The 26,211-nt window shown below is 35.9% G+C and overlaps 1 protein-coding gene across 1 annotated transcript in view; it reads left to right on the forward strand.

The window, feature by feature from the left end:
* Nucleotides 1-26,211, forward strand: part of cep192 (centrosomal protein 192) — a 79,796-nt gene that overhangs the window by 34,655 nt on the left and 18,930 nt on the right. The window contains exons 18-34 of the mRNA XM_051935976.1: nucleotides 301-444; nucleotides 1,696-1,759; nucleotides 1,986-2,125; nucleotides 2,409-2,501; nucleotides 4,753-4,871; nucleotides 6,051-6,239; nucleotides 7,240-7,330; nucleotides 8,364-8,543; nucleotides 8,634-8,894; nucleotides 10,127-10,245; nucleotides 15,675-15,781; nucleotides 18,474-18,624; nucleotides 20,504-20,685; nucleotides 21,662-21,773; nucleotides 23,605-23,710; nucleotides 23,797-24,001; nucleotides 24,551-24,630. Of these exons, the coding sequence (XP_051791936.1) occupies nucleotides 301-444; nucleotides 1,696-1,759; nucleotides 1,986-2,125; nucleotides 2,409-2,501; nucleotides 4,753-4,871; nucleotides 6,051-6,239; nucleotides 7,240-7,330; nucleotides 8,364-8,543; nucleotides 8,634-8,894; nucleotides 10,127-10,245; nucleotides 15,675-15,781; nucleotides 18,474-18,624; nucleotides 20,504-20,685; nucleotides 21,662-21,773; nucleotides 23,605-23,710; nucleotides 23,797-24,001; nucleotides 24,551-24,630 (2,343 nt within the window). The remainder of the gene's footprint in view (nucleotides 1-300; nucleotides 445-1,695; nucleotides 1,760-1,985; nucleotides 2,126-2,408; nucleotides 2,502-4,752; nucleotides 4,872-6,050; nucleotides 6,240-7,239; nucleotides 7,331-8,363; nucleotides 8,544-8,633; nucleotides 8,895-10,126; nucleotides 10,246-15,674; nucleotides 15,782-18,473; nucleotides 18,625-20,503; nucleotides 20,686-21,661; nucleotides 21,774-23,604; nucleotides 23,711-23,796; nucleotides 24,002-24,550; nucleotides 24,631-26,211) is intronic.

Genomic DNA, 26,211 nt, shown 5'->3' on the forward strand with positions numbered 1-26,211 from the left:
AACTTCTTTCAAAATGGATTTTTTTTCAGTGAATCTATCTATTGGAAACTGTTAGTAATGGAATTTCCAGTTTCAGAAGTAGTTTGGGCACACCAGTAACGCAGATTTATTTATTTATTTATTTATTTATTTCTATGCAGTTGGATTTTGGTGCAGATCAGTGTTTTGTAATTTGTACACTTCAAGCAAAATTAAATTGTTTGTAACTAGTCTAACATTCAAGCATGTTTTAAATTCTATTTTCAGTATCATCAATGCCAAAGCAATCTTTTTCTCCTTGAAATAAATGTTGTGTTTCAGACTGCTGCTGCATGGCGCTGCTTCACGTTCTCTACCAAATCTGGCGAGATGACCACCACAACTACAAATCAGGTTGAAAAAAATTCTTCCCTGGCAGCTCCATCTGTAATTAATCTTGTGATGCCTAGTAGCACTTGTAGTAAAGTAAGTATATTCATATGTTTTTTCTTACTCATAATTTTTTTTCTGTGAAAATTTTCATTACTGCAAGCTTTCGTTATTCATGTGTAAACTGGGAGATGGTCTATGGATCATTTCTGAAGTTTTGATCTTTAGTATCTAATTTCTGTTCTGCCCTTTTGTAATACAGTACATTTTTTGCTTGTCTTGATTTTTTTTTCATTACAATGGACAAGAAAAAAAAAACTGAATTAAAAATTTTAGACCAGACATTTTGTATTGAATGGATGCCTTTTGAACCTTTTTCTGGCCTTATATTGTATATCCTTTATGTTAATGAGGAGAAATTCACTTTGTTCTTATTAGGCACACTTCTATTTAAAAAAAAAAAATAAAAATAAAAACAGCATGCTATACAGTAATTAGAAATTTGCAGTAAGCACGACAACATAAATACAGAGCATAATATTGAATATAAATATATCCTTTATTTAATGCACTTAGCCTAACTCCACTCCATATTTAATCATCATTCTGTAAGCAAATGGCCACTGGGAAAACTACTTCAGTCGGTACGCAGTGTGGGATAGTGCTTGCAGCTTTGGGCTTCAACTCTGAGGTTGTGGATTTAAATCTCACTACTAATACTGTGTGACCAAGAGCAAATCACTTCACCTGTCTTTTCTCAAATTCAGGGGAAAAAAGGAATGCAAAAAAATATATATCTTAAATGTTGCAAGTTCTCTTAGATAAAGACATTAGCTAATAAGCAAATGTAATGTAGAAGACCTCTGGAAAAGCCTACTCATTGTACTGTATGTGTCTTTGCATCTAGTCCAAGGCCGACTTTAGCAATACAAGAAAGCAATATGTGACAAATTAAGCAGGGGTCTATTAGACGTGAGGTATCATCAAACAGTGAATACTTGGTTATGATTTAAATGTTGAGACTGATGTGGCTTCTCCAACATTGTTGGGTAAATCATTCTGGAGTTTGGCAGCCCTGTGAAGGATCATCCTCCTGTACTTTTTTTACTTTCTTATAAATGTTAAATCACAGTACGTGCCCTGGAGTATAGTAGTTATTAAATTTTGTATGTTGGGAAATTGGGTGAAAAATTTATGGTTTAAAGATTTGCTTTGCATACTAAGACTAAATAGTGTGAGAATTGAAGTATTTTGGCATTAACTGAATGCAATTGTGATGTTGTTTCCAATTTATGGTTAATGAACTTTGGCTTGATATCTTAAAATAATTTTTTCTTTCTTTCTTAGGAAGCTGATTCCTTTGTGGCTCGGGTCCAGTTCTGTGCTCCACAAAAGACTGTGTCTGCTTTAGGTAAAGTTAATTTCTAAAATTTGTAGGGCTCAGTTCAAATGGTTCAACTTTGTAGAGATTATCAATGCAGTTAAATATTTGCATATTTATATAATTTATGTTTTTGGTTATCTGAAATACACTGGGTGTGTAGTGTACAGTATGATTTCTTTAAGTGTACTTTTTTGTGCTATATCTAACAAATTGTGAAAACCATTCAAATGATTTAGATTTTCCTTTTATGTAGGTGATCTTGGACCTGCAGATGAGTACACTGCAAGAATTGACATTGAACTCGATAGCCCAGGGAGCAGCTATGTTATTAAAAGCATACCTCTCCATGCCAGAGCTGGAGTGGCAAGAGTACATGCTCCTAAAGATCTGCAGGTATTTGTTTGCATTGTTGATACATATTAATTCATACTGCATAATGGTTTTTTTTTTAAAAAAAAAAGTAGTATTCTCTCTCTCTTCAAATGCAGACCTTCCAAGAGTGCACAAAATGGGGTAAAACTGGACTGCAGTCTTATTAAAGAGAACCCTGTGCACTGCAGAGAGATTTGCCTAATTGGCCTCAGTGTTGATGTTGTGGTCTTGCTTGTGCAGGAAAACAATTGTATCTAATTAAAGTAGCATGGATATAATTCTAATTTACTTGTACCTTTTTCAGAACCTTCATCTTTCAGCCCCTTTTGGCACTAGAGCCCAGCAGGTTTTGCCTTTAAAAAATGCGGGCAATATTGCTGTACATTTAAGTTTGAAGGTAAGCCTTTTTGTGAATGGTAAATTTCACTTTGTAATAAATTTTTCCATCGAAACATTGAAAGCAATTTAAGTCTCTTTCAGAGCATGTGGCAGATTGATAGTTTTTGTTTCAGCATTTCGAGCTTAGTTGAATTGTTTTACAAATATAAAAGTGCTTAATTTAAGAGTGGGTTCAGTGCTGGATACTGGTATTATAAGGGAACATCCACCCTTTCTGATATGCAGTAAGTGCCCGTTTTTACAGTATATTCAAAATTTATTGTAACACGTCCAGAGAACAACTTTAGTGTTTCCTACTGACTAAAGTTACACGTATTTGGTGTTTTGGTTTGTGTGTAGGGGTGTACAAGAGAGAACCTGTGCAGAGACCGGCAGAAAGTGTATAATCGACTGTTTTGTTGTGTTAGGGTCCTAGGGTGACTGCTTTCTGAGAGTGTTTTGTTATGTAAAGAGTGAAAACGTGGGGGCTAAAAATAACACATTTTTTGCACAGAACCCCTCATAGTGTTCAGCTTCTGGAAAATGTATATTCTAGAAATACACTTTTTTAGATACTGCACGTAGATGCCTCAAATGTGGTATCTCACTCACTCACGTCCGTCCGAAGCCAAAAGCGCAGTCGCCTTCTGCGCAGCTGCCCTAAAAACCTTACGAGACTGACATTGCGGCAGGCGGCGAATTTACGGTTGTGAAAATTCAAAGAGAAAGGCGACTTTGATTAAAGCTCTAGAGGCCTGAAAGGCGATCTCGACTACAGCTCAAGGCCTAATTACGCATTCATTCAATACACCTTTATCAGGTTTGTGATGCTTATACTTATTACTATTCCACTCGTGCCCATTTCATCTTGCGTTGTCGAAACGGGCTCTTTGTCTAGTATGTTAATGTTTTGTAGTGTTTTGGTTCTAGGGTGACCCTATTCCCCTTGTATACTTTTTTTTTTTTTTTATATATATATAGAACATAACAAAAATGCCCCAAATCCATTACTCTTCTCACACTGTCAGGATTGACTACTATTATAGTTCAATACTTTGTTCTTACTGTTTACATCTGTAGCGCCAAGCAGTTGATTAGATGGAGCACCAGAACAGGCAAGAGAGAAAGTTACATGTTTATTAAGTATTATACAAATAGATTGATACCATACATCTGATTCTGCTAGAAGTATATTTTTTCCCCGGTGGCCTCTTTCTTGTGCTGCTTGAAGTGTCCGCAGTAACTCGGAGCATTCCTGGATTCTCTCTCCTCCCACTAACGCTAATCTAGGTATGGTGATCACATCGTGATGTGTATTCATGATATGAGCACCATACCTAGATTTGGCTCTACGGAAACTTTGCCTTTTTTTTAAAAATGAATTTTCTTGTCTCTAAAAAGTACTTCTCAGGGCTCATGTGCTTCAACTATTAGAGCCTGAAGTTATAGTGAGGTGTGCTTGTGTAACTTAGAATTTTGGATTATAAGAAGCGCATCTTGTACCATCATGCTATGTTCATAAAACTAAGAAAGTTTCAAAAATCAGGCTGTTTTAGCTTGCACTTCTCGCATCATAAATGGGAGCCAACAGCACAGCATGTTTGATTAACTTAGACATGGCTTTTGAAACCGTACATGCCTTATGATAGCAGTGTTGTGTTATACATTTGATTTAAACCGATTTTATCTCCTATCAACTAAAACATACCTAGCCATGCAATCCCGAAGACTTACAATTTAGCAGAGATTATTTTACTTTCTACTTAAAGTAATTATCAAAACATTCAGGTAATTTTTAGACCCCAGATCATTAACAGACAAGGTACGTTTTCATTAGCCAAGTAACGTGACAAGCCTTCTCAATGTAACCGATATTTCAGCAGGGGCGCTGCGGCGCACTGTGCATGCGTATCGGTACATCCGTGCATAAATTAAAACTGTGGTTTAGTAATATAGATTAAGGTTGCCATGAATTTTAGGTATGGTGTAGTGTAAATGTTCATTCTTTAAATGGCACATGATGGCATTTTCTGTTATGTGTAAAACAAAAAGGAAGATATGAACAGATCCTTAAAATTAAGAAGTGTACATTTATTTATTGTGTTGACGCATTATTTACTTATTTTGTTTATGTATAGATTAAGCCATCACACTATTACTTTTAGGCAACCCTTAAAAATTACTCCACTCTTACAAGTAATATGCCTTTTAATTTAAAAAAAAAAAACAAAAAAAAAACTTGTTTATTTTGTCCTTTTCTTTTTTGACAGATCTCGAATTCCAAGGATTGTTTTTCAGTAGAACCGGAGTATCTCTCCCTCCTTCCTGGGGATGAAAAAAAAGCTGTCATTTCATTTATCTGCAACTGCAGTGACGGTATCAAAGAAAGGTAGGACAGTGTGTGACTTTTTAAAATTTGATTTGCTTTAATGGGGTTGCAGTGCTACATAGTTATGTTTTGGTTTGTGCCCGCCTTGTTTTGCAGAAGCCTGTACTGTACCCCCTCAAAAAAACAAAAATGGGGAATTATTGCAAAGAATTACTTTTGCAACCTTTGGCACAAAGTAGGCATGTTGAATGTACCTGGAAATAGCATTAACGAATAGATCTTTGAGGTGTCACTAAATCTGGTTGATATGCTCTTCTTATTGGAAGTATTATCAGAAAATGTTGTCAGTAATGTTGGTTAGGCTAGATTCTAGTTTGGGGCCCTTGTTAAAGTCGAGGGTTGGATGAATTCAACCCAATATCAACAAATTCTTCAGGATAATGTTCAAGCATCAGTCACAAAGTTAGTTACGCAGGGGTTGGATATTCCAACAAGACAATGACCCAAAACACAGTTTGAAATCTACAAAGGCATTCATGCAGAGGAAGAAGTACAATGTTCTGGAATGGCCGTCACAGTCCCTTGACTTGAATATCATTGACAATCTATGGGATGATTTGAAGCAGGCTGTCCATCAAATTGAACTGAAGTGGAGAGATTTTGGATGGAAGAACGGTCAACAATACCTCCATCCAGAATCCAGACACTCCTCAAAGGCTATAGGAGGACAGCGTCTAGAGGCCAAAAGAGCAAAAGGAGGCTTAACTAAGTATTGATGTCATATCTCTGTTGGGGTGCCCAAATATATGCACCTGTATAATTTTATGATGCATATTGCATATTTTCTGTAAACTTCTTCAATGGCAACTTCAATAAACTTAACGTCACTGCTGAAATACTACTGTGTCCATAAGGCATGTCATATATTAAAAGAAAGTTGGTACTTTGAAAGCTCAGCCAATGAGAAACAAAAATCCAAAGAATTAAGAGGGGTTCCCAAACTTTTTCATATAACTGTATATGTGTGTGTGTGTGTGTGTGTGTGTGTGTGTGTGTGTGTGTGTGTATATGTATGTGTATATATATATATATATATATATATAATATATATATATATGATAGACAGATGTTTGAATTAAGCAGAATTTAAAGAACATTCCTTTAAGCATACCAATAGTTTTACTGCTTTGTATCACATAAATATGGAATTTATTCTCAGTGTTAATATTTGTCTTTCAGCATTGTGACAATTTTAGTTCTTCCTAATGGCCCGCAGTATGAAGTGTTTGCCAAAGGAGAAATGTCCAACAGCATTAAAAATCCACTTCCTAGTTTGCCACCAGATGAGCAGGGTGATGTAAAAGTGCCACTTATTCTTTCCAACAAACAGTTTGTGGCATGGGAAGGAGTAGCTCTTGGAGAAGCCTTGTAAGTATTCTTTGATACTCTGATTTAAACTTTAAATGGTTCTGAATGTGTTTTTCATGATTATTTACATTCAGTGTTTTTTGATTTGATATACTTGATTATTGTAGAATCTTTTATTCTACTATGGTTTGTTTTTCTATTCAATTATAAAAGTAATTGTTACTGTCTTTAAATGTACCAGTTTATTGGTCACTAAAATTTCAGAGTCCCATTTGATAATGTGCTAATTAAGTACCTGTTCCTTAGCTACATCTTCTAGAATCTTGCCTAAAGTAATTCCTACAATAGCATTGTTATGAGGTTGTATAACATACATTTTTATTATTCATTTTTCTTTTTCCAAAAAATGAATTCCTATCACTTCTTTTCTACAGGACCGTGTATTACTGATCCTCCAGTAAATAAAGTACTCCTGTTTTAAATGCTCTCATGTATGATGCATACCATTACTGGCCACTTTATTAGGTACATCTTGCTAGTATTGGGTTGGACCCCCTTTTGCCTTTCTATCTGCTTAAATCAGTCTGACCATTCTCCTCTGATCTCTGGCATCAACAAGGCATTTTTGCCCAGAGAACTGCTGCTCGTTGGATATTTTCCTTTTTTCAGACCGTTCTCTGTAAACTCTAGAGATTGCTGTGTGTGAAAATCTCAGTAGATCAGCAGTTTGTTAAATAGTCAGAGAAGCCCCTCTGGCACCAATGACCATGCCACGTTCAAAGGCACTCCAGTCACCTTTCTTCCCCATTCTGATGCTCGGTTTGAACTTCAGCAGGTCGCCTTGACAAGATCTACAGGCCTAAATGCATTGAGTTGCTATCATGTGATTTTTCTGATTAGATATTTGTGTTAACAAGCAGTTGAACTGTTGTACCTAATAACGTGGCCGGTGAGTGTATGTTTAGTAGTAAAAGAAATGTGTGGGCTAATCCTTTTTCTAAGTAATATTTATGTTACAAAATCTGGAGAACATTTGTTAACAGTAACCGTTCCTTTTCAGGCAAAAGAAACTTGTCTTGAGAAATAATTGTGACAGCGGTATTCAGCAGCTTCGCCTTCATATAAGGGGTCAAGATCAGGATTGTTTTAAGGTAAAAGCCATGTTCAGTTCGTTCTTATTATAGTAATAAACTTTGCACTTAGCATTTTAGATGGTTAGACATGTGTTTGCTTTATGTTGTGATTTGCTTCTTTGCTTTGCATGTTTTACTGGAGGTGTTAATCCTAACTGTCCTTCTACTCATATACTCTATATAGTGGATTCAGGGAGTATCCAGACCCCTTAAATTTTTGCTCACTTTACTGTGTTGTAGTTTATTTTTAAACAAATAAACTTGCCATTTTTGCCCATCAATCTACACTCCATATCCCATAATGACAAAGTGAAGAGGTGTTTTCAGAAAGGATTGCAAATTTATTAAAAATCAACAACTGAAATCTCTACATTTAGTACTCAAGACTCTTAATTTTGTATTTTAGTACATGCCCGTTGAGCATGGGAAGGTGCAGTAAAATTTATCCTTCATCATCATTATTATTATTATTACTACTACTGCTCCTTTTGTAGAAGCTCCTTTGGTACCAATTTTAGTTTCAAGTTGTCTTAGGCAATTCTTTACAAGCTTTGCATACCTGGATTTGGGCCAATTATTGAGTGCAAATTGGTAGCCAAGAATGGCAAATTTATCCATTTAAAATTAAAAGTATGCAGAAAGTGAAGAGCTCTGAATACTTTGATTCCACTTCCACTGTACATTCCTTTAGTTTTCTCTCTAACCACCCCCCCCCAGACTTTTGCCAGTATTTCTGAATTGCTTTGTAATATAACTTGTTTGCTTTAAAATCTAGCGGTGTGTATGGCATAATTATAATCCTCAATACCTTTCCACGACCATAAGTAGTTTACAGAAATAGCAGTGTTTTGCGTGTGTATGTGGGCATCTTTTAAAAAAAGAGACCTTATCTGTGTTCCTGTTGCGGATATAGTGAAAGGAAATCTTCGCACCATGTCAAAAGATGATCAGAAATGCTGCCAAGCCAAAACAAAAGCACCTGAGTTAATGTCTATATCAACCTGATCAGCTTATTGTAATGTTGTGTCTTTAATGGTGCATTGCTCTTCAGATCCAGAGTACAGTTGGAGAAGAGAAAATGTTATCCAGTACTCAAGACCTTACCATCGGACCTAAAGAAGATGCACCTATTTACCTTCTCTTAACTCCAACCCGTGTAGCCTGTATGCATGCCATACTTGACATCAAACACTCCGGAATGCGCTTTTCTCGACCAGGAATTAAATTTACGGTGGGTACTGCACCTTTACTGTAATTGCAATAGAAACAAGATATTAAACGTTTAGTATTTTAACTCCACAAAAACCTTTTTTTTTTGTAGATTCCACTGTCTGGCTATGGTGGAAGAAGCCATATTATTCTGGAAGGAGTCCAGAAGTTATATGATTCCTATGCAATTACAGTGAATAACGATACTTCTAAAGACATGATCAAAGTTGACTTTCGTATTCGAAATGTAGGATCACGTGCTGCTTATGTGAAAGCTATTCCATTTGTTGATGTTCAGAGAAAAGCATTAATGGATCACAAGGTCATGCATGTAATTCCAAAAGAGTTTGTTTTAAAGAAAGATGCACATGAGGTAAGCATGTTTCTTTCTAACCCTTGTTTAGTATTTAATAAGTTCTTAATGTCAAACCTAGACTCTGCCAGGAGAGTGGTCAAATATGGGACCAGAATTCTGCCAGAAGCTTGTTGGTGTCTGTTAGAAGCATTTGAATAATGGGAAACATGTTAAGGAACATTTAACCAAATATTTAGAGTGTTGTATGGATACTTTTGATCCTGTAATGGTTTCAGAAAACTCATAATACATTAAAACTTGTGTGCTATATTTCTGATTTTATTTTTTGGGTAAAAAAGATGTGTGCTGTAGAATCTTTCTGCCACAGGAGAAGAGCAGGTGTAGAAAGCGCTGAAAACCCAATACTGCTCTGTCATACATGTCTGTTATGCGAGTGGACGGAAATCTTTCACCACAGCTGTATTTAACACTGATATTGTTCAGTTCTGAAAACTGTGGGTGGTGGTGGTGTTGGTTTAATTGGCGCATTAATGTTAACGTATTAAAGACCTAAATGTTTTGCATTACTATTGCTTTGATTCAAGTCAACATCTGAAAAAGCATGATTTTTGTGGGTGTTCTTTGCAGATCTGACATTTTTACAGTTTCACATGGTGGGGGGACATTTGGTAATTTTTTTTAGAAAGGGCAAAATTATTTAAATAAAGAGCAATCCCTTTATTTTAAGTGAATATTCAACCTCATAATATTATAATAAAATAAACTGTGTGCATTTTGGTGAAGTTCTGCTCAAATTAGAAGTGGTAATTGAATCTATTTTATATTTAAAGACAGTTGTTTTTTTCTGGATTCCAAAATACTGCCAAACAGATTGGATAAAGTTAGTGTTAAAAATTTTTTTGTATGAAGTTTTACTTTTTATCAGTACTCGAACACGTTCCCTTCAAGGAAGATGGTTTTTACTGTTAACTATTTTACGCATTTTGTTATTGAATCATCTGACAGCAATAATACTGACTAGTTAAAACTGTGTACAGGCTTTCATTTTTTAAACTCAAAGATGTCAACCTATTTTTGAAATGTATGAATCCAAATTTGAAAAGATTTTTTTTTTCCTATAACATCAAGACGTGTGCTGATTTCTATCCATTTTCTCTATTTAGTTCTTTCCATTTGTGTTTTTTGCTAAAAGAAATTATCTCTTGCATAATACGCATTCTACACTACTTAAAGCATATTAGATTTTTTTTTCTGTTGTATTTAACACTGCTGTTTTTTTCACGTTTTAGGTGGTTTCATTGGTATTCAATAAAAGGAGAGGCAAACCATTATGTGAAACCAAAAGATCTCTTTTGTGTACAGTCTGTTTCTTCTCTGGAGATGAGATTTCAAGACAGCACTATAGAAGGTTAGCTATGTGCTTCAGAAAGAAGCCTTAACAAATCCTCAATTTCTATTTGGCAGATCATTGAATGTGTCAAGGCAGGCATTCTAATCAAATTAATATGAAGTCTGTTTTCCATAAATACTCACTTGTAGGACCTGCACAGTGTAGCTGTTTAGGCGAAAATTTTAAAGAAAAGTAAGATTCTTTATTGTTGGTATGTCCTTATTTGCTTATGTACAGTATATGGGTTTATAGGGCCCCCCAAGGGGGTGGGTGGGTGTGTATGTTGTATATATAATATTATTTTTTTTTGTTTTTTTTAATGTAGTAGTTTGGACATAGCCTTTGTGTCCATGTATTAGTCTGGACAAGTACAGTTAACTGTCATTAACCGTTGTTATTAACTTAGAATATCCTTATGTCCAGATAAACCTATGCTCTCGCCCTCTATATATATATATATATATATATATATATATATATATATATATATATATATATAATATAAAATCTAGAGATATATAGAACTAAAAAATATATATATGTATAATATTTATTTATATGTACATATACGTGTGCGTTTTATTTACATCTATCTATCTATCTATTGTGGCACGCGGCTGGGGGTGGTACCCAGCCAGGACGCCCAAGAGGGCCGGAGGAGGGCTCACGCGTCCTCCGGACCACAAGGGGGCGTCTGCCCTGGTTGTGTTGGGGACCATGGGTACAGGGCTGTGAAGCCCAACCCTGTAGGGGCCCGTGGTCACCGTCAGGGGGCACCCCAATGCCTGGAAAGCCCTGGACCTCAGCATTTCCGCCACACCAGGAAGTGCTGGGGGTAAGAGGAGCAGGGACACCCGGAGTGCTTCCGGGGATGCAGCCGGCACTTCCGCCACACTGGGGCGTGTCGGTGGAAGATTGCCGGGAACCACCTGGAGCACATCCGGGTGATTATAAAAGGGGCCGCCTCCCTTCATTCAGGACTGGAGTTGGGCGGAAGTGGAGAAGGGTCGTGTTGGAGAGGAGTGGAGGCGGCCTGAAGAGGGAAGGCAATGGAAAGAGAGGCCTGGACTTTGGGGGATTGGTGCTGGAGGCACTGGGTTGTGCACTTAAACCTTTTGTAAATATTGTAAATAAACGTGTGTTGGGAGACCAAACGTCTGTCTATCTGTGTCTGGGCTGCTTCTCATACTATCTCTCATCCTGCCGACTATACTAAAATTATTTTTCTTGCTTTCTTTCTTGCTTTATCTTTTTTCTTTCCCTTTCTCTCATTCTCTTGTTCTCCTTCTCCCTCCCTGGGACAGAACTTTCTTGGAGGTAATTTCAACTCCCGCGAGACGAGATTTTGACAAGTCCCGCCCTCCTCTCAAACATTTACAACCACTTCCAAGGTCCAATCACTTCTCATTTGTGTGAATGCTATTGTCAGACACAGTTCGTGCACTCTCTGCTCCAAGCGGGGTCGGAAATAAAATACAAAGAGTAGAAGACAAAGTAGAATGTTGTAAAGAGGTTTAACAACATTGGCGCGATACACATGCAGAGCAAGTTAGAGATTATGAAAGTACTAAAATTTGAAAGTCCTCAAAAAACGGATAGTAAAGCTTAATAATAATACATTTTATTTATATAGCACCTTTCCCATGCTCAAGGCGCTTTTTTGCATTAGCACTACCAAATGGAAATTATTACTCGGTGAAATAACAGAACAGTGAAGAGATGGAATATATGGACATTGGTAATACGACAGAAGTATGTAGGTATTGTTTGGCTTTAAACTTTAAGTCGGAGACTTGTACATTGTCTAATTTGTGTTTTCATCAGGCAAAAAGTAGTGTTTCTTCCCAATGAAGAGGCCTATCCATGAGAATTAAAAAGATTTGTTGTTTGGTGAAAGTGAAATTCCACATATGCAAGCGGCAGAGACGTGAAGTGGCTGGTGCATAGCGCCCGGCGGGGGATTGGCGAGTGAAGCCATCTAGTAATGTTATATATATATATATATATATATATGTGTGTGTGTGTGTGTGTGTAATACTGTATACATTTTTTTTGAGTTTGCAGTATTTTAAAAGTTAAATGTCAATATAGATCAAAACTTAACTTCATTTACAGCAACTCAAAGTATTATAGTGGAATTCATTTAAAATGCGTTTCTGTTCAGTAACTCACTAGTTATGCAAAATACCGCATTGGATTTTTATTTTCTATACGTCGTCCTCAAGGTCTTTCACTAAATACCTCGGGATGCCAATGCCCCAGGTGGACAAAAGCATTAGTTCACATTTTTAGAGTTAGCATTGCATTAATATGAATATCTTTTGAATCAAGAAATACATCATTCAATTTAATGAAGTGGCTTAATATACTTTATATGAGTCCTTTAGTTTGCTGTTGCATCATTTTAACAGCAATTGTCTCTCTAAGCAGTTTTTTTTTTTTTTTGCCTGATAATAATACCATGCAAACAGCTATCTAGAATGGGTGTCACTTGAGCAGCTTTTATTAGAGCTTTTGTTGAACTGATAATGACAGTGCCTTATGCAAATGTGCACATGCTTAAATTTTAAAGTTCGACCACCTGTTCATCCTGTCAATTAGTGACTCAGGGCTGCTGTCAAATTCTTCACAGTATATGCATTCTTATACATAGTCATTATTTATGTCCAAAACAACCATATGTGTCTTCTGATTTGAACTAAATGTACTTAAAACCATTACACAAGTAACCTTTTATTCTTATTGATTCCTTAATGCTACTAATGGCATAAGAACGTCTTAATCTCAGTCTCCTGAAGCTTTCAGTAAGTGTTCATGGTTGGATAAAACAAGCTGAAATTCTCATTCCACCTGGGGAGAAAAAGATCTGAATATGTTAGCCAAGCTTGTGTGTGTTTTGTTTTACATGTCAATGTATTTATAGTAATATTAACTACAACAAATTAAATTACATTGCTTTAATCTAATACTTCATTAATATAATGAACTACGTTGGTAAGATGCATTTTGGTCAACACATGAAATAGACGTTTGGTGTTACAAATTTTTAAAGATGTTTATTTCTAGTGTACATCGTCATACACAGAATGAAGCTCAGTGTTTTATAGCACGTCAAAGAAATAGTTACAAGAAGAGACATTAGGTAAGAATAATATTGAATAAGTAATAAAAAATCTATACGAGCTTACATAACACAGATCTATAATTAGCGGAAAAGTAGAGTCATCATAGATAGGGGTGGCCAAAAGTAGGTTTTCAGTTGTTGGTATGGAAAAGGACACGCAGGTTATGATTACTGCAATAGCTTTATTAACTCAAAGAAATGTCACAACAGCACAGTGCACTAAGGTACAATCTCGTATGTGCTCAATCACCAGCCTTCATAATTTACACATTCTTGTATGTCTATTTGCTAAGTAAGAATCTGAAATGGTAGCAATAAGAAGAAAAGAAATAAATTATACAATAATTAATAGTAATAAAAGAATAAACTCTTGTTTCATGTACTCACATCTGTAAACCTGCTTTTGCTCATCCCTGTATAATTTCATATTTTAAGTCTTTAAAATTTTTCCAATGATAAGGTCAACTGGTGAGATGTACTGTACTGCGATTTTCTTTTGTTGGTTGAGATTCTTGCTGCTGCGTTCTGAACTAAGTACAACCGATTGATGTCTTCCCTAGGTAGTCCTTTTAGGAGTTCATTACAGTAATTCAGTCGACTAAAAACAAAAGCGTGAAATGGTTTCTCAGCATTTTGAATTGTTACAAGTGGTCTAACTCTTACAATGCTTCTTAAGTGAAAAAATGCAGCCGTAGTTAATGTGTGATTTTAAAGTTTAGGTCCGAGTGCATGATTACACCTAAATTCTTTACTTCTGCCTTCACTTTTAATTCTAATTGGTCAAGTTTATTTCTAGTATCCTCATTAAAATGAATTAAAATTCCAGTGTCTCTTTTGGAAACTGCATTAAAAAGATTTTGTGCAAAAACTTTGTCCGGAAAATTCAGAATGATGTGTCCATCTTAGTGCAGCAGTTAATGCCGTACAGCTCCGGAAGAACAACTTTGCATCTCAGCATAATTTATAGGTTTAGTTTTATAGGGTCATAATTGTCACATCTGCAGAATAAAGTGAAATTCTTCCTTGTTTATGCTTATCAACATGCAGCATGTTGCCACTCTCCAGTGCTATGATTAATAAGTAAAACTACTTCTGTCTTCCTTTCCTAAAAAAATCTCAGAAAATATTTGTCCTTAACAGATAATCAGAATAAATGCTTTTTTAATATTATCCATATTAAAAAACAGCTTTGAAAACTTTCTCTTGAACTCCCATGGAAAGTTCCTTTCCACATCCTACTAAAACCCAACACCTTACTAAACTGTTGAGGCCGATCTTAATACAGTTGTGCTGTGAACCACAACATAGCATCATGGCTTAACAATAACTGCAATGGGGGCATCTCACCTTCATCGATTTACTTTAGCAATCTTCATCTTGTTGATTCCATTGATATTGTGCAAATAGGTGGCTACACAATTACAGTCTTGCTCACATAATAGGGGCGGAGTGGTGGCTCTGAGGCTAGGGACCTCCACTGGTAATCGGTAGGTCGTCGGTTCAAATTCCGTAAACACCAAAAGTGACTCTACTTTGTTGGGCAAGGCCCTTAACCTGCAATTGCTCCGGCGTGGGTATGACATTAATCTGCATCCAGTCCTGCATGTAGGCCCTTCAACCTGCAGGGAAAAACCTGGGGGTCGGTGGTAGAATTGGCAGTCCAGCCACCATAAACACTTTACACTTGTTCTGTTCCATCTGAACTTGTGTGATGCTGAGGTGTCACCTGTTGCATGGCTACACTTGGGTCCCAATCTGGGATCCAGAGTTGGTTTGTTATGTGGTGGGTGCGGCAATGCTCCTAACCCTCTTACATAATAGACTTCCAACAGACCCCTGACATGAGTCTACCAGAAGGTACACACTTGGGTTTGTGTATGAATCATGATACACAACTTTTCTAAGGGATGATGTATACAGTAAAGCACACCACTTAAAACTTGAGACACCTCATCATAGACACTGTTTTAACCGACGTAGATTCTGGGAAGTTGCCACCTTTGTTATGTCTGTCATGGTAAATTGTAGGTTTTGTTAAAATTCTGTGTTCATAAACATAGTTCACTCTACACATATATTAAATGAATTTTTCAATGAGTGGCTTTTGTACAACGTTTGCACATTTAATTTGTATCAGCATGGACATTCCCCAGTTAAAATGTTTGCTCCTACTTCCCAAAGATGTGCCTTTCAGTTGAATTGGTTTCTTTAAATTTTGTCTGTGGTATTGGGTTACGTAAGTGGATGAACATGTTTAAGTGATTAATATTTGTTTTGTGTTTATTGTTGGTAAACAATATATAAATTGTTGTTTTTCTTTTAGGTGTTTGTCTAATAAAAATCAGACAAACAAAACGTTAATTCCTCTCAATACTTTGAAAAATGTTGAATTTGATGTAAAATTCCATGGTGAAGAGCTGATATCTGAAGGTAATCTATATCCATTTATTCAAAACTAAATATTGAAAAGTTAATGGCATTTAGGTTTTTAAGTAATAAGTTCACTTATGTATTTGGTGGAGTTTGACAGCTGTTTAATCCTGCTTGTTATAAAACTGCAGTTGACTGGTTAGAGTGTAGCATGCTTCAGTCTGATTACTGAGATTTGTTTAATGTGGTGTGCCATTGTAGTGTGAATTGGGGAAAGTAATGGCCCAGTTGAAACAAAATTAGAAGATTGAATGTAGTAATTTTCTGCCTTGCATATGCTAAAAACTGTCTCAGAAGTTGTCATTGGAAACAAATGGCCAACACTCTGAGGGTCTAGGCAAATAAAAAGAATCTGGTCTTTTGTGCTACACAAAGTGCTGATTAACACATTAACTTTCGGATATTTGTTTCAAACAAACAAGTACTTCTAGAATTGTACCATGCATTTTGATATTTAAATCACAGATACAACATCAGTTTTATTTAAAGGGTAAATATCTGTCTGTGTGTCCATCCAGTTGGTATGTCTCAATCATTCTAAACGATGGAGCCTCACAAGTATTTTTAGTAATGAAATGCATTGCATTTGTCATTCTGACAGATGGCGCATCACAAACATTAACACGGCTTCTATGAATTCCGTACTAAATTGCATATAATGGAGACATATGCATTGCATGGTGCACTGAAAATGTTAACGCGAAGGTCTACATTGATTACTTAGACTTCAATCTGTCTTAGATGGCTAGCACAGCTAGTTTTAAAATACACTGAGTATCATAGTGCAAAGCCTGTTTATCAGGGGCAGTGGCTTTTAAATTTTTTTTTTCAAAACCTAATTTTGCCATTTTTATGTTTGTAACACCCTGACTTGTCACCGACTGTCATCCTGGTGGGATCTTCCCCTTGGAAAAATCACTACCAACGGTCTTCATTTCCCCCTTGTAGCATCGCCAATGCAGATCATAGCGGATCAATGGCGTTTGCTTATATTGCCATCTTGTATAAATCTTGAATTGCAAGACGTTCCACCACTGGAGTGTGTCCTATACTATACTTGGGTCGCGGACTTTGCCATTTCACAACAGTACAAGTCCCGACAACATGTGACCCATTTTTAAGAGCCTGTTGTCCGATGGTAACTTTCTCAGTGAAGCTTTATTTTATCGTTATCTTTGAGAGCTTGCCTTTATGATACCAACAGGGTTTTATTCTTCACTTTCTTAACTACTGGGCTGCTTTCATAGGAGTTGATGCTGACGAGAATGAAGAAAGATGGTTTGAGATCAGTGGGCTATTGGGTTTTCCACCACCTCCTGGATAATCTTGATGTAAACTTCAGACACAACTATTTAAATGTATAAAGTCTATAAAACCCTATCTGAGTCTGTTGGTTCTTAGCATTGAAGGTTTTTCAGTAATCACTCACTGGTTATTATCACTTGGTGTAAAGGCATAGAATTTAAATGGGATACAAGCAACAAAATGTCTTCATTGTAGGTCGTTAAATAATAATAAAACACAAATGTACTGCTACCACCAGAATTCTTTTGCTTTCTTTTATGTTGATTTGTATTCTTTTTATTGCCACTTTACACATTGTCAGAACCTGCTGATTGCTGAAAGGGAGTCATCCACTTGGATAGTGACGGCATTTGGTGTCAGCCATAACCATATTTAGCGGAAGTGCTGAAGGGACGATTGCTCTCTGTTTTTGACATTTACTTCTCAGTTTGACTTTAATCCTCTATTGTCAGATTTTCTTATGTGTTTCCTAATTCGCAACCCGCCCCTCACTTGCGGTCACAAACTGTTCTGTGTTATTTAAAATTATTCTTTACTCAATCAAAAAGATTTTATTGTCCATTGTATGTTTGGCACATAAGTTTTAACCTAGCTCAGCATATTCTTGTAAATGGTGCTGCTGTTATAAATGTGTTCCAGTCTTATTTTTGACAGCTGTACAGTAGGAGTGCAAAATCCTTCTTTGTATGAGTTAAGACTACAATACATCTCTTATTGGAAATAACTTCTATATAAAGGTTAATTCTGCACAAATGTGACTTGGGAGTTTTCTGTTTACATTTTCTTTTGCTGGTTTTCTTTTCTTTGTGTACCTATGGTTTGACTTAAGAGTTTAAGTATAGCGATATCCTCTTTTAGTCTATTTTTTATAAACAACCACACTGTATAAACTGCAGCTGATTCAGTTGGACTAATCATTGTGTGTTGTGTATTGGAATACAGTATGTCTAGACCAATTAAATGGCTAATTGTTTGTTCGTTTATTTTTAAAGAGAGAGTGTGGGTCAGAGCACTCCCATACTGTAAGCATTAGCACTGCTGTGGGATTTCACACTTGTAATTACTGATATGGGCAGAATTGCTATCATTAAAAAATTTAAATAGCTTAGTGTTTCTTTTAAAAAAAAAAATAGCCTATTAAAGTGAGCCACGAAAGTCACTGGAAAAATGAAGGAATTGCTGATTTCTCCTAAAGTTGATTAGATCATAATTATCTTTCTGGTTATTTGACCTCCCATTCATATTTTTGAATAGTTAACTATAGAGTGTTCTTCGGGATGGTTAGAATAATGTTTTAACAAGGCACAATTTTTAGTATACATTTATCAGTCATTTGTCAGTCTTTGAAATGTTGACCAGTTATTTTGCTCTGTGCCCCTATTTGCAGTGTGTGATCTGCCACTTCGACCAAGTGATGTTCAGCTCTTCTTTGGCAGTATGTCAAAGACTATGCTTGCAGTTTTTGAAAATGTGGACGTGAAAAACTGTGGTGTTACACTCCATCAATCTTGCTCAAGCCATGACACTGAACAAGACAGGTATAATTATTCCAGTCCTTTTTATAATGAACTGCTTTTAAAGTCCTAAGTTATAGCTAATTTGTCCCCTTAATACTTTTTTCTGAGCTACAGAATTACTTTAATGTGTTACTTCTGTACTTTGGGATCTGGAACAATCCTGCTAAACAAGTGTAGAGGTTATATGTTACTTCTCCAAGGAAAACATCTTAACTTAACATGTGCAAGCAGGTTTCAAATTAATTCATTTCATAAAATGCATCTTGTAATTGACTGGCACCCTTTCTTGTTCTGCACACAGAAGCCAGTTGCTTTAAGTGTGACTGCTTTCTGAGAATGTTTTGTGCGTTATGTAAAAAATAATAAAGTGGTGGACAAAAATAACATACCTTTTGTACAGAGCCCCTCTCATAGTGTTAGACGTATGGAAAAATGATATCCTAGGAACACACATTTGTAGATATTGCATGCAGATATCTCAAATCAGATGTAGTTAAACAGCGATTATCTGTCAGGTTTCAGGATTGAGGATATAATGGATAAGACAAAAGACAGATAATAGATCAGCTACTTTAAAATGATATACAGCAGATTAGTTTAATGAATAGTTGTATTTATTTACAAAAAAACTCAACCCTGTAGTATTAACAGAATTAATCTATATAATATTGTAATGACCAGCGTAATTAGCAAATACAACTGGAGTTTTCTACGTTTTTTTTTTTTTTTTTTTTTTTTGGAGTCTTCATTCAGTAACAAACGGTACCTTCTCTTATACTCTGTTATCTGGGTTATGGACCACATCTCTAAAATAATAAAAGAAAGCTTTCCTTATTGATAATTATCTCCTGCCCCTTGCATTCTGTCTTTTTCTATACCGCAAACACTAATGCTTTTTATCTTCTGACTGCCTACTCAAAACTTCCCTTCTGCCGCACCTTCATTTTTTTCTCCTAACTTCACCTTTCACTGACCTCCTAAGAGGCGTGTCCACCCCTCACAGAGCAGAAGCCCTTCTCCCAGTCCTATGACTTACACACCAGTCCGCCCCTTCTGCTCCCGTACAGCACATCACAAGCTGCCTGCACATCGCAATATGTAAAAAAAAAAAAAATATATATATATATATAACCGAATTTAGAAAGAAAATTGTAATGCAGAATAGCATTACCATCAGTGGTTTCCATTCTCAACACGTTTTTCTATTTTGTCGGCATCAAGAGTTGTCGTTCACTGGTGTTCTTCCTACTCTGTAAATTGAAGCAATACTTGAAGCGCTTTTGGCATTTCATAAACATTTAATAATTTCAGTTTTCTGTGACAATTCCAACACCACACATTTTTATCGGCCATAACAATGTATATAGTAGCTTCATTATAACGAGAAAAGATACGAAATGCTCTTAAAGCTGATGGTATATAACTGATACTGATTTCAAAATGCAGCATGACCTGTGGTGCTGGGGAAGAACATTCACTACATGCTAGAAGAAGGGAGAGTCGTTTCAATGTGTTGAGCTCGCCGCATATGGTACAGCAGTAGTAATAGGTAGATGCTGGTGTGTGCATGTGCTGTTTTTGCCCTGACGGTTAATGGAGACTGACAAATAATCAAGGTTTTACTGTATATATTAATGCGTTGCAGTGTTACGGCCCTAGGGTGACCCTATTCCCTTTTTATCCTCTTTATTACATTGACCATAACAGAATGCCCCAAAATCACATACTCTTGCCACACTGTCAGGATTAACGGCTGTTGTAGTTGCAGCCAGAAGACTGATCCCAAAATTTATCCTTTAATTGGAGATAATATGGCAAAAATAATAGTTTCATATAACTAATGTTCATATAATTATGGTCTAACTAGAGTATTGAATATGTTTTTTTTTTCTTCTTCTAGTGATCGTCAGAATTCAAATGAGTTTATTGGTAACAGTTTTCTAGATATGCTTCCGGTGAAAGGACCACAGGGAGAGCCATTGGCATTAAACATTCCTGAAAAAATGTGTAGACCTTCATCTGCCATTAAAGACTCCTGGAGTGTCCAGCCTGAACAATTAGTTTTGAATAACTCATCCACAAGTAAGCACTGTTTGTTTTGTTCATATGTTTGCTGCTTATGTCTTCTGTCCTTGAATATTGATCGTTTTTTTCTAAAATATAAGTCATTTTTCTTCTAAACATAAATCCATTTCAAATTTTTATAACTTGACTACCCTTTTATACTCTTTATTACACAGACTGTAACAGAATGCCCCAAATTTCATACTCTTACCACACTGTCAGGATTAAATCCTATTGTAGTTCAATACCTCCCTTAGTTATCTTAAAATATAAATAATTTTTGTTTTAAATATAAACATGTTTATAAACATACATCCGTTTCAGAGGTTTACAACTTGAATTCCCTTTTATACATTCTCAATTTTAATTACTCATTGTGCTTGATAAAGACATGAAAAGTACAGCTGTTTGTGTGATATTAGTTTAGTCCGATTGTGTTTGTCTGTAATTGAGACTCGGATGAAGAGCAGACCACTTTTTATTAGTAACTGATGCAGACATTTAGGGAGTTTTCAAAGGGTACACTTTTTTTCTTGCAGTTTTACATGATGTGGTGAAACAAAGGTGTTCAAATTTAGACATGGAAGCAGAAGATTTTATGGGAAAGAGAATTTTACTCACATTTATCTAGATAAACATTATTTTTTTAAATTCTCCATTATGTTTATTGTGTATAAACTTAAAAGACCTATTGTGAGGGAGGATGGTAAGCAACTCGGTGATAATAAAAAATAGTTAAGGGGTGAAAAATGCTGAAGCACTATACCAGATTACTGCGTCATCCTTCACTATATGGGTAGGTTATCGTAAATTCCTTAAGACTTAACAATAGTTGTTTCTATTGCCTGCCCAATGAAAATGCTTGTTTATATCCCTTTATCATGCTGCTAATTTTAATATGCAGAAGGTGAAACTGCAAAATTTCTTACCTGCATTTATAGTTGCATTTTAATCCACTCAGACTTTAATGATTTTTATTATTTTTCCTTTACAGTTGGTGGTCGCATAACAATAGTCAACCATTCATTGAGAGATCTGAATTTTGAGCTGTCTTGGCCTGCTCACTGCTTAACAATCAATCCACAACATGGGAATATTGAGCCAGAGTAAGTTAGTAATTTGATGATCCTTTTTCCATCTATAATAATTTGTGCATACATTGTGTGTGTTTTTTGTAGTGTGACCTTTTTATGTGCAAGTTCATTCGTTCATTTTATTTTTCGTTGTGAAACACTGAAGTGCTGAAACTATTACCTTATATGGTAGATTCAAGGACAGCCTGAAGATATTCATTTAAGACTTTTAAAATGTGTACAGTCAGCCCGCCTTATCTGGGGGTTTGGCATCTGTGGTTTTGACGTACCGCGGTTCAGAATTATTATTAAATAATAATAATAATAATCCAGAATATATATCCCATGAGTAGTGCCACCAGTCAGATACTCGCAAGGAACAACATGCGCAGGCTAACGCTACTAAGTCCTGAGCATCACTGTCTTAGCACATCTCCAGGGCATCCTGGAACCATATATCCCCAGATAAAACTGCCTGGTCTGTATAAGTAAGTATATACTATATTTTAGTATATTCCGTTACAACGAACTCACAAGAACCTAAAAAATTTCGTTGTGATGAAAATTTTGGTGGTAGACTAGTAACCGTGTTGGCAATGACCCAGGAGAAGTAATTGCAAGACAGAAAATAATACAGCCAGTAATTGATTAAAATTAATAAAACAATTATACATACACTTTTAGCTGAAGTCTGTTTGGCATGAAAAGAATAAACAGCAGATCGAGGAGTAGGAGGAGGAAGCACTGATGATCAGCTCATGTAAGATAACAAAGGTGAAGAATCAGTACACTAAAGAAAATTGTAAAATCTGAAATGACAAGAGTGAATTACATTCCTTTATACTATATGACAACTAGTATTTTTTGGAGGCACATAACCTGATATAATGTGTTAAATTACACAAAAAAATTGTAAAGCATAAGAGACTATTACAAATGTAAATGTGAAATGTGGCCCTTTAGGCAGTTTAAAATGGCCCATTAGCTTTACAGATGAAAACGTAAATAACAGAGTACAATATTTTTTAAATTGAAACATAGGGTACATATTCTAAATGTTTAACTATAAAGATATCAAGAATTTTTAAAGTTCCCCACTTAGCTTGCAAGTCTGGTATTTTGTATAGTTAATTGTAACTCTGATGGTCACCAGACGGCAGCATGAACACCAGCTGCTGTTGCTTTGAGTTTTATGATGTATGGTACACGTTATGAGTTACATTTTTGATTGTTTACATGATGCTTTAGATTAAAAACTGTATGACATTAGAAATACCACACATTGTTATAAATGCAAGCACTGTATTTGTGAAAAACATTTCTGGATTATACAAGGCCTGCTCTGCACCTGTTGCTTTTGCAGCTTCATTGTGTCATTCTCTCTTCAAACCACCCCTTTTACTATGCTGACTTCCCAGTTAATTTAGCTAGCAGTTGTTGAAGACTTTTTTTTTTTTTGTTTTTTTTTTTTTTTTTTGCAGTGAAGTTTTTAAAGTTTATTTTACTGTATGGGCCCTTTAGGTTGATGGGTATGTCACCTCTCATATCTTTTTATCTTTTTTGGTTTTGTAAAACTTTGTTTTTTATTGAAGAAATTCTTTGCTACATTGATTGCAGTCCATCAGTCCCCTTCAGACAGTAAACCAAGAGTGGAAGAAATGGACCCTAATTACCTGAATAGTTGCTCTATGCACTCTTGTTTTTTATATTTTCAAATTATAACTTGGTCTGCTTCTGTAAAAGAAACAGTGATATTTTTGTAACAAATAACAGTGAATTATTAGCCTGCACTTTCAAGTACGCACTTAATTATTAATAATAATTGTACGGCTATAGAAGTGTTCACATTTTTTTCTTCCAACAGAGGCCAGTTGCAGATTCGTGTGAGTTCTTGTCTGTCTGTTACTTCTAGACCTTTACAGTTACCCTGGAGTGGTAACATACACATCCAGTGTGATGGACAGCAGAAGGTATGCAAACTGAACGTTCTTTTTGTGAAGATCATTACTCTCTCTTTCGTGTTTTAAAAGATTGTAACATTTATTTTTTTTTTCAGTCTGTTAAAGTCCAAATCAGGGAAAGTCCTGCTGCTGATGGATCCGTTTCACTGTCATCACAAACAACTCTGAACTTGTTTCCAGCAGTATCGGATACTTCAGCAATGCAAATGTCTAAACCACTCCAGAAATCTCCATCTACCAAAGTTAAAGTCAGGAATGAGAGTTTGACATTTCCTGTAACTTCCTTTGGTGCCTGTTCAGGTAGATAATGTCTTTATAACAAGTTATATATAGGTAACTTCTCATTTTAGATTTTCAGTGGTATAATATAATAGTGATTCTCTTGGGGGGGGGTGGGGAGGATGTGGATAATGACATATAAATGTTTATAGTTTGACAATCGGTTAAAATGTTTGCTTTTTATAGTGTATAAAATAAGTTGCACATTTGAATCTAATTTTAACTTCTGACTCTGTAAATTTGGAAGTTACTTGTAAACCATAAATACGATTATGAAAATGCACACATTAGTAATGAAGTCTGACAATTTTGTTTTCTAGATCCTCTGTAGCATAAAGGAGGACCGTAAACATAAGTCAGGATCAGAAACCAACATTGGATTAAGTGGTGTAGGGATAGTTATATTGTGCTATGCTAGAATAATAGAACAAGTTTAACTTACCTAGTAGAGGATAATATAAAGCTTTATTTATAAACTGTAATTGGTGAGATATATCATAATTAAAAATAAATTATTAGCAGTGTACTGTTTTAACTGTCTTCAATTTTTTATGCATTATTTTTAAATAGCTTCAGTCCTAGAGATTGAAAATCCAGGTGAAAAAGAAATTACATGGCACATCTCATCACTTGCTCCAGCATATGTCAAGGTGAATATATTTTTATCAAGTGCTTACTAGCTTTTAAAATAACTCCATCTGTTTGTTTTTATGCAACTGATATTGAAATTATTAAAGCATGTGTGATGCAGAAAAAGTGTCCAATATATACATGTGTGTGTAGTAAAAGGAGCAACACCGTGTGATGTTTGGGGTTTCAGTACGTAACTCCATTTAGTTATGATTAGACAGAGTGGAAAAAAAACACTTGAGACAAGAGTTAAGGCCTTGTGGTGTCAGAATAATACATTTAACTTGCTTCTGAGGTTTGAGATTTAAAATGGACAGTGTGTCCACCATGGCACCACAAAATGATATAATGTGTTTTTCATTTTTACCTGTCCTCCCTACCGGTAAAAATGAAGAAGTGGTTACCATATGTCTGTTTCCCTGCTCCAAAGGTGTCATGCCTGCCTGTGTTTTTGTGTACATCTAAAACAAAATGTTGTGTGTGTGTGTGTATGTGTATAAGTATATATGAATATACACACACTGGTCATTCACAACATTAAAACCACTAATAATTTAAGTGAATAACATTGATTATTTTGTTACATTGGCACCTTTCAAAGGGGTGGGATATGTTCGGCAGCAAATGAACAGTATATACTTGATGTGTTGGATGTAGCAGAAATATACAAGCATAAGGATCTGAGTGACTTTTACAAGGGCCAAACTGTGATGGCTAGAAGCTGGGTCAGATCATCTCCAGAATGGCAGGTCTTGTGGTGTGTTCCAGCATGTAGTAGATAATACCTAACCAAAATGGTCTAAGGAAAGACAACCAGTGGATCGATAACGGTGTCATTGATGTGCTTAGGAAGTGAAGTTTAGCCCGCCTGCTCTGATCCCACAGAAGAGCTACTGTAGCACTAATTGTTGAAAACCTGAATTCTGGGCATGAAAGAAAGATGTCGGAACACACAATGCATCTCAACTTGATGCATAGCCTCTGACTTCTGTCCACTGCCAAAAGCACCTACGATTGGTTTGTGAGTGTCAAAACAGGACCATGGACCAATGAAGGGAGCTAGCCTGGTCTGATGAATCATGTTTTCTTTTAGATCATATGGACTTCTTTCTTCTTTTCCGTCATTTTCATGGGGTAAAAATGGCAGCAGAGTGCACATTGGGAGGAAGGCAAGCTGGAGGGGAGGCAGTGTGATGCTCTGGGCAATATTCTGCTTGAACCCCTTCAGTCCTGGAATTTATGTGAATGTTACTTTGACACATACCACCTACCTAAACATTGTTACAGACCATGCACACCCCTTCATGACAATGGGATTCACTGATAGCAGTGGCCACTTTCGTCATGACAATGTGCCTTGCCACACTGCAAAAATTGTTCAGGAATGGTTTGAGGAAAATGACAGAGTTGAAGGTGTTGACTTGGGCTCCAAATTTTCCAGATCAAACAAGTCTGTAATTTTCTAGGCTTAAAGGATCTGCTGCTAATGCAGTGGTTCCCAACCTTTTTTTGGCCATAGGCCTCTCTAAAATCATGATGGCCCCCACTGTAACATAAACTTTATTCTTATTACCTATTCAAAATGTGAACTCCTACTCAAT

This window comes from Erpetoichthys calabaricus, chromosome 13 (genome assembly GCF_900747795.2).
Source record: "Erpetoichthys calabaricus chromosome 13, fErpCal1.3, whole genome shotgun sequence".
In the NCBI taxonomy this organism is placed as follows: Eukaryota; Metazoa; Chordata; class Cladistia; order Polypteriformes; family Polypteridae; genus Erpetoichthys; species Erpetoichthys calabaricus.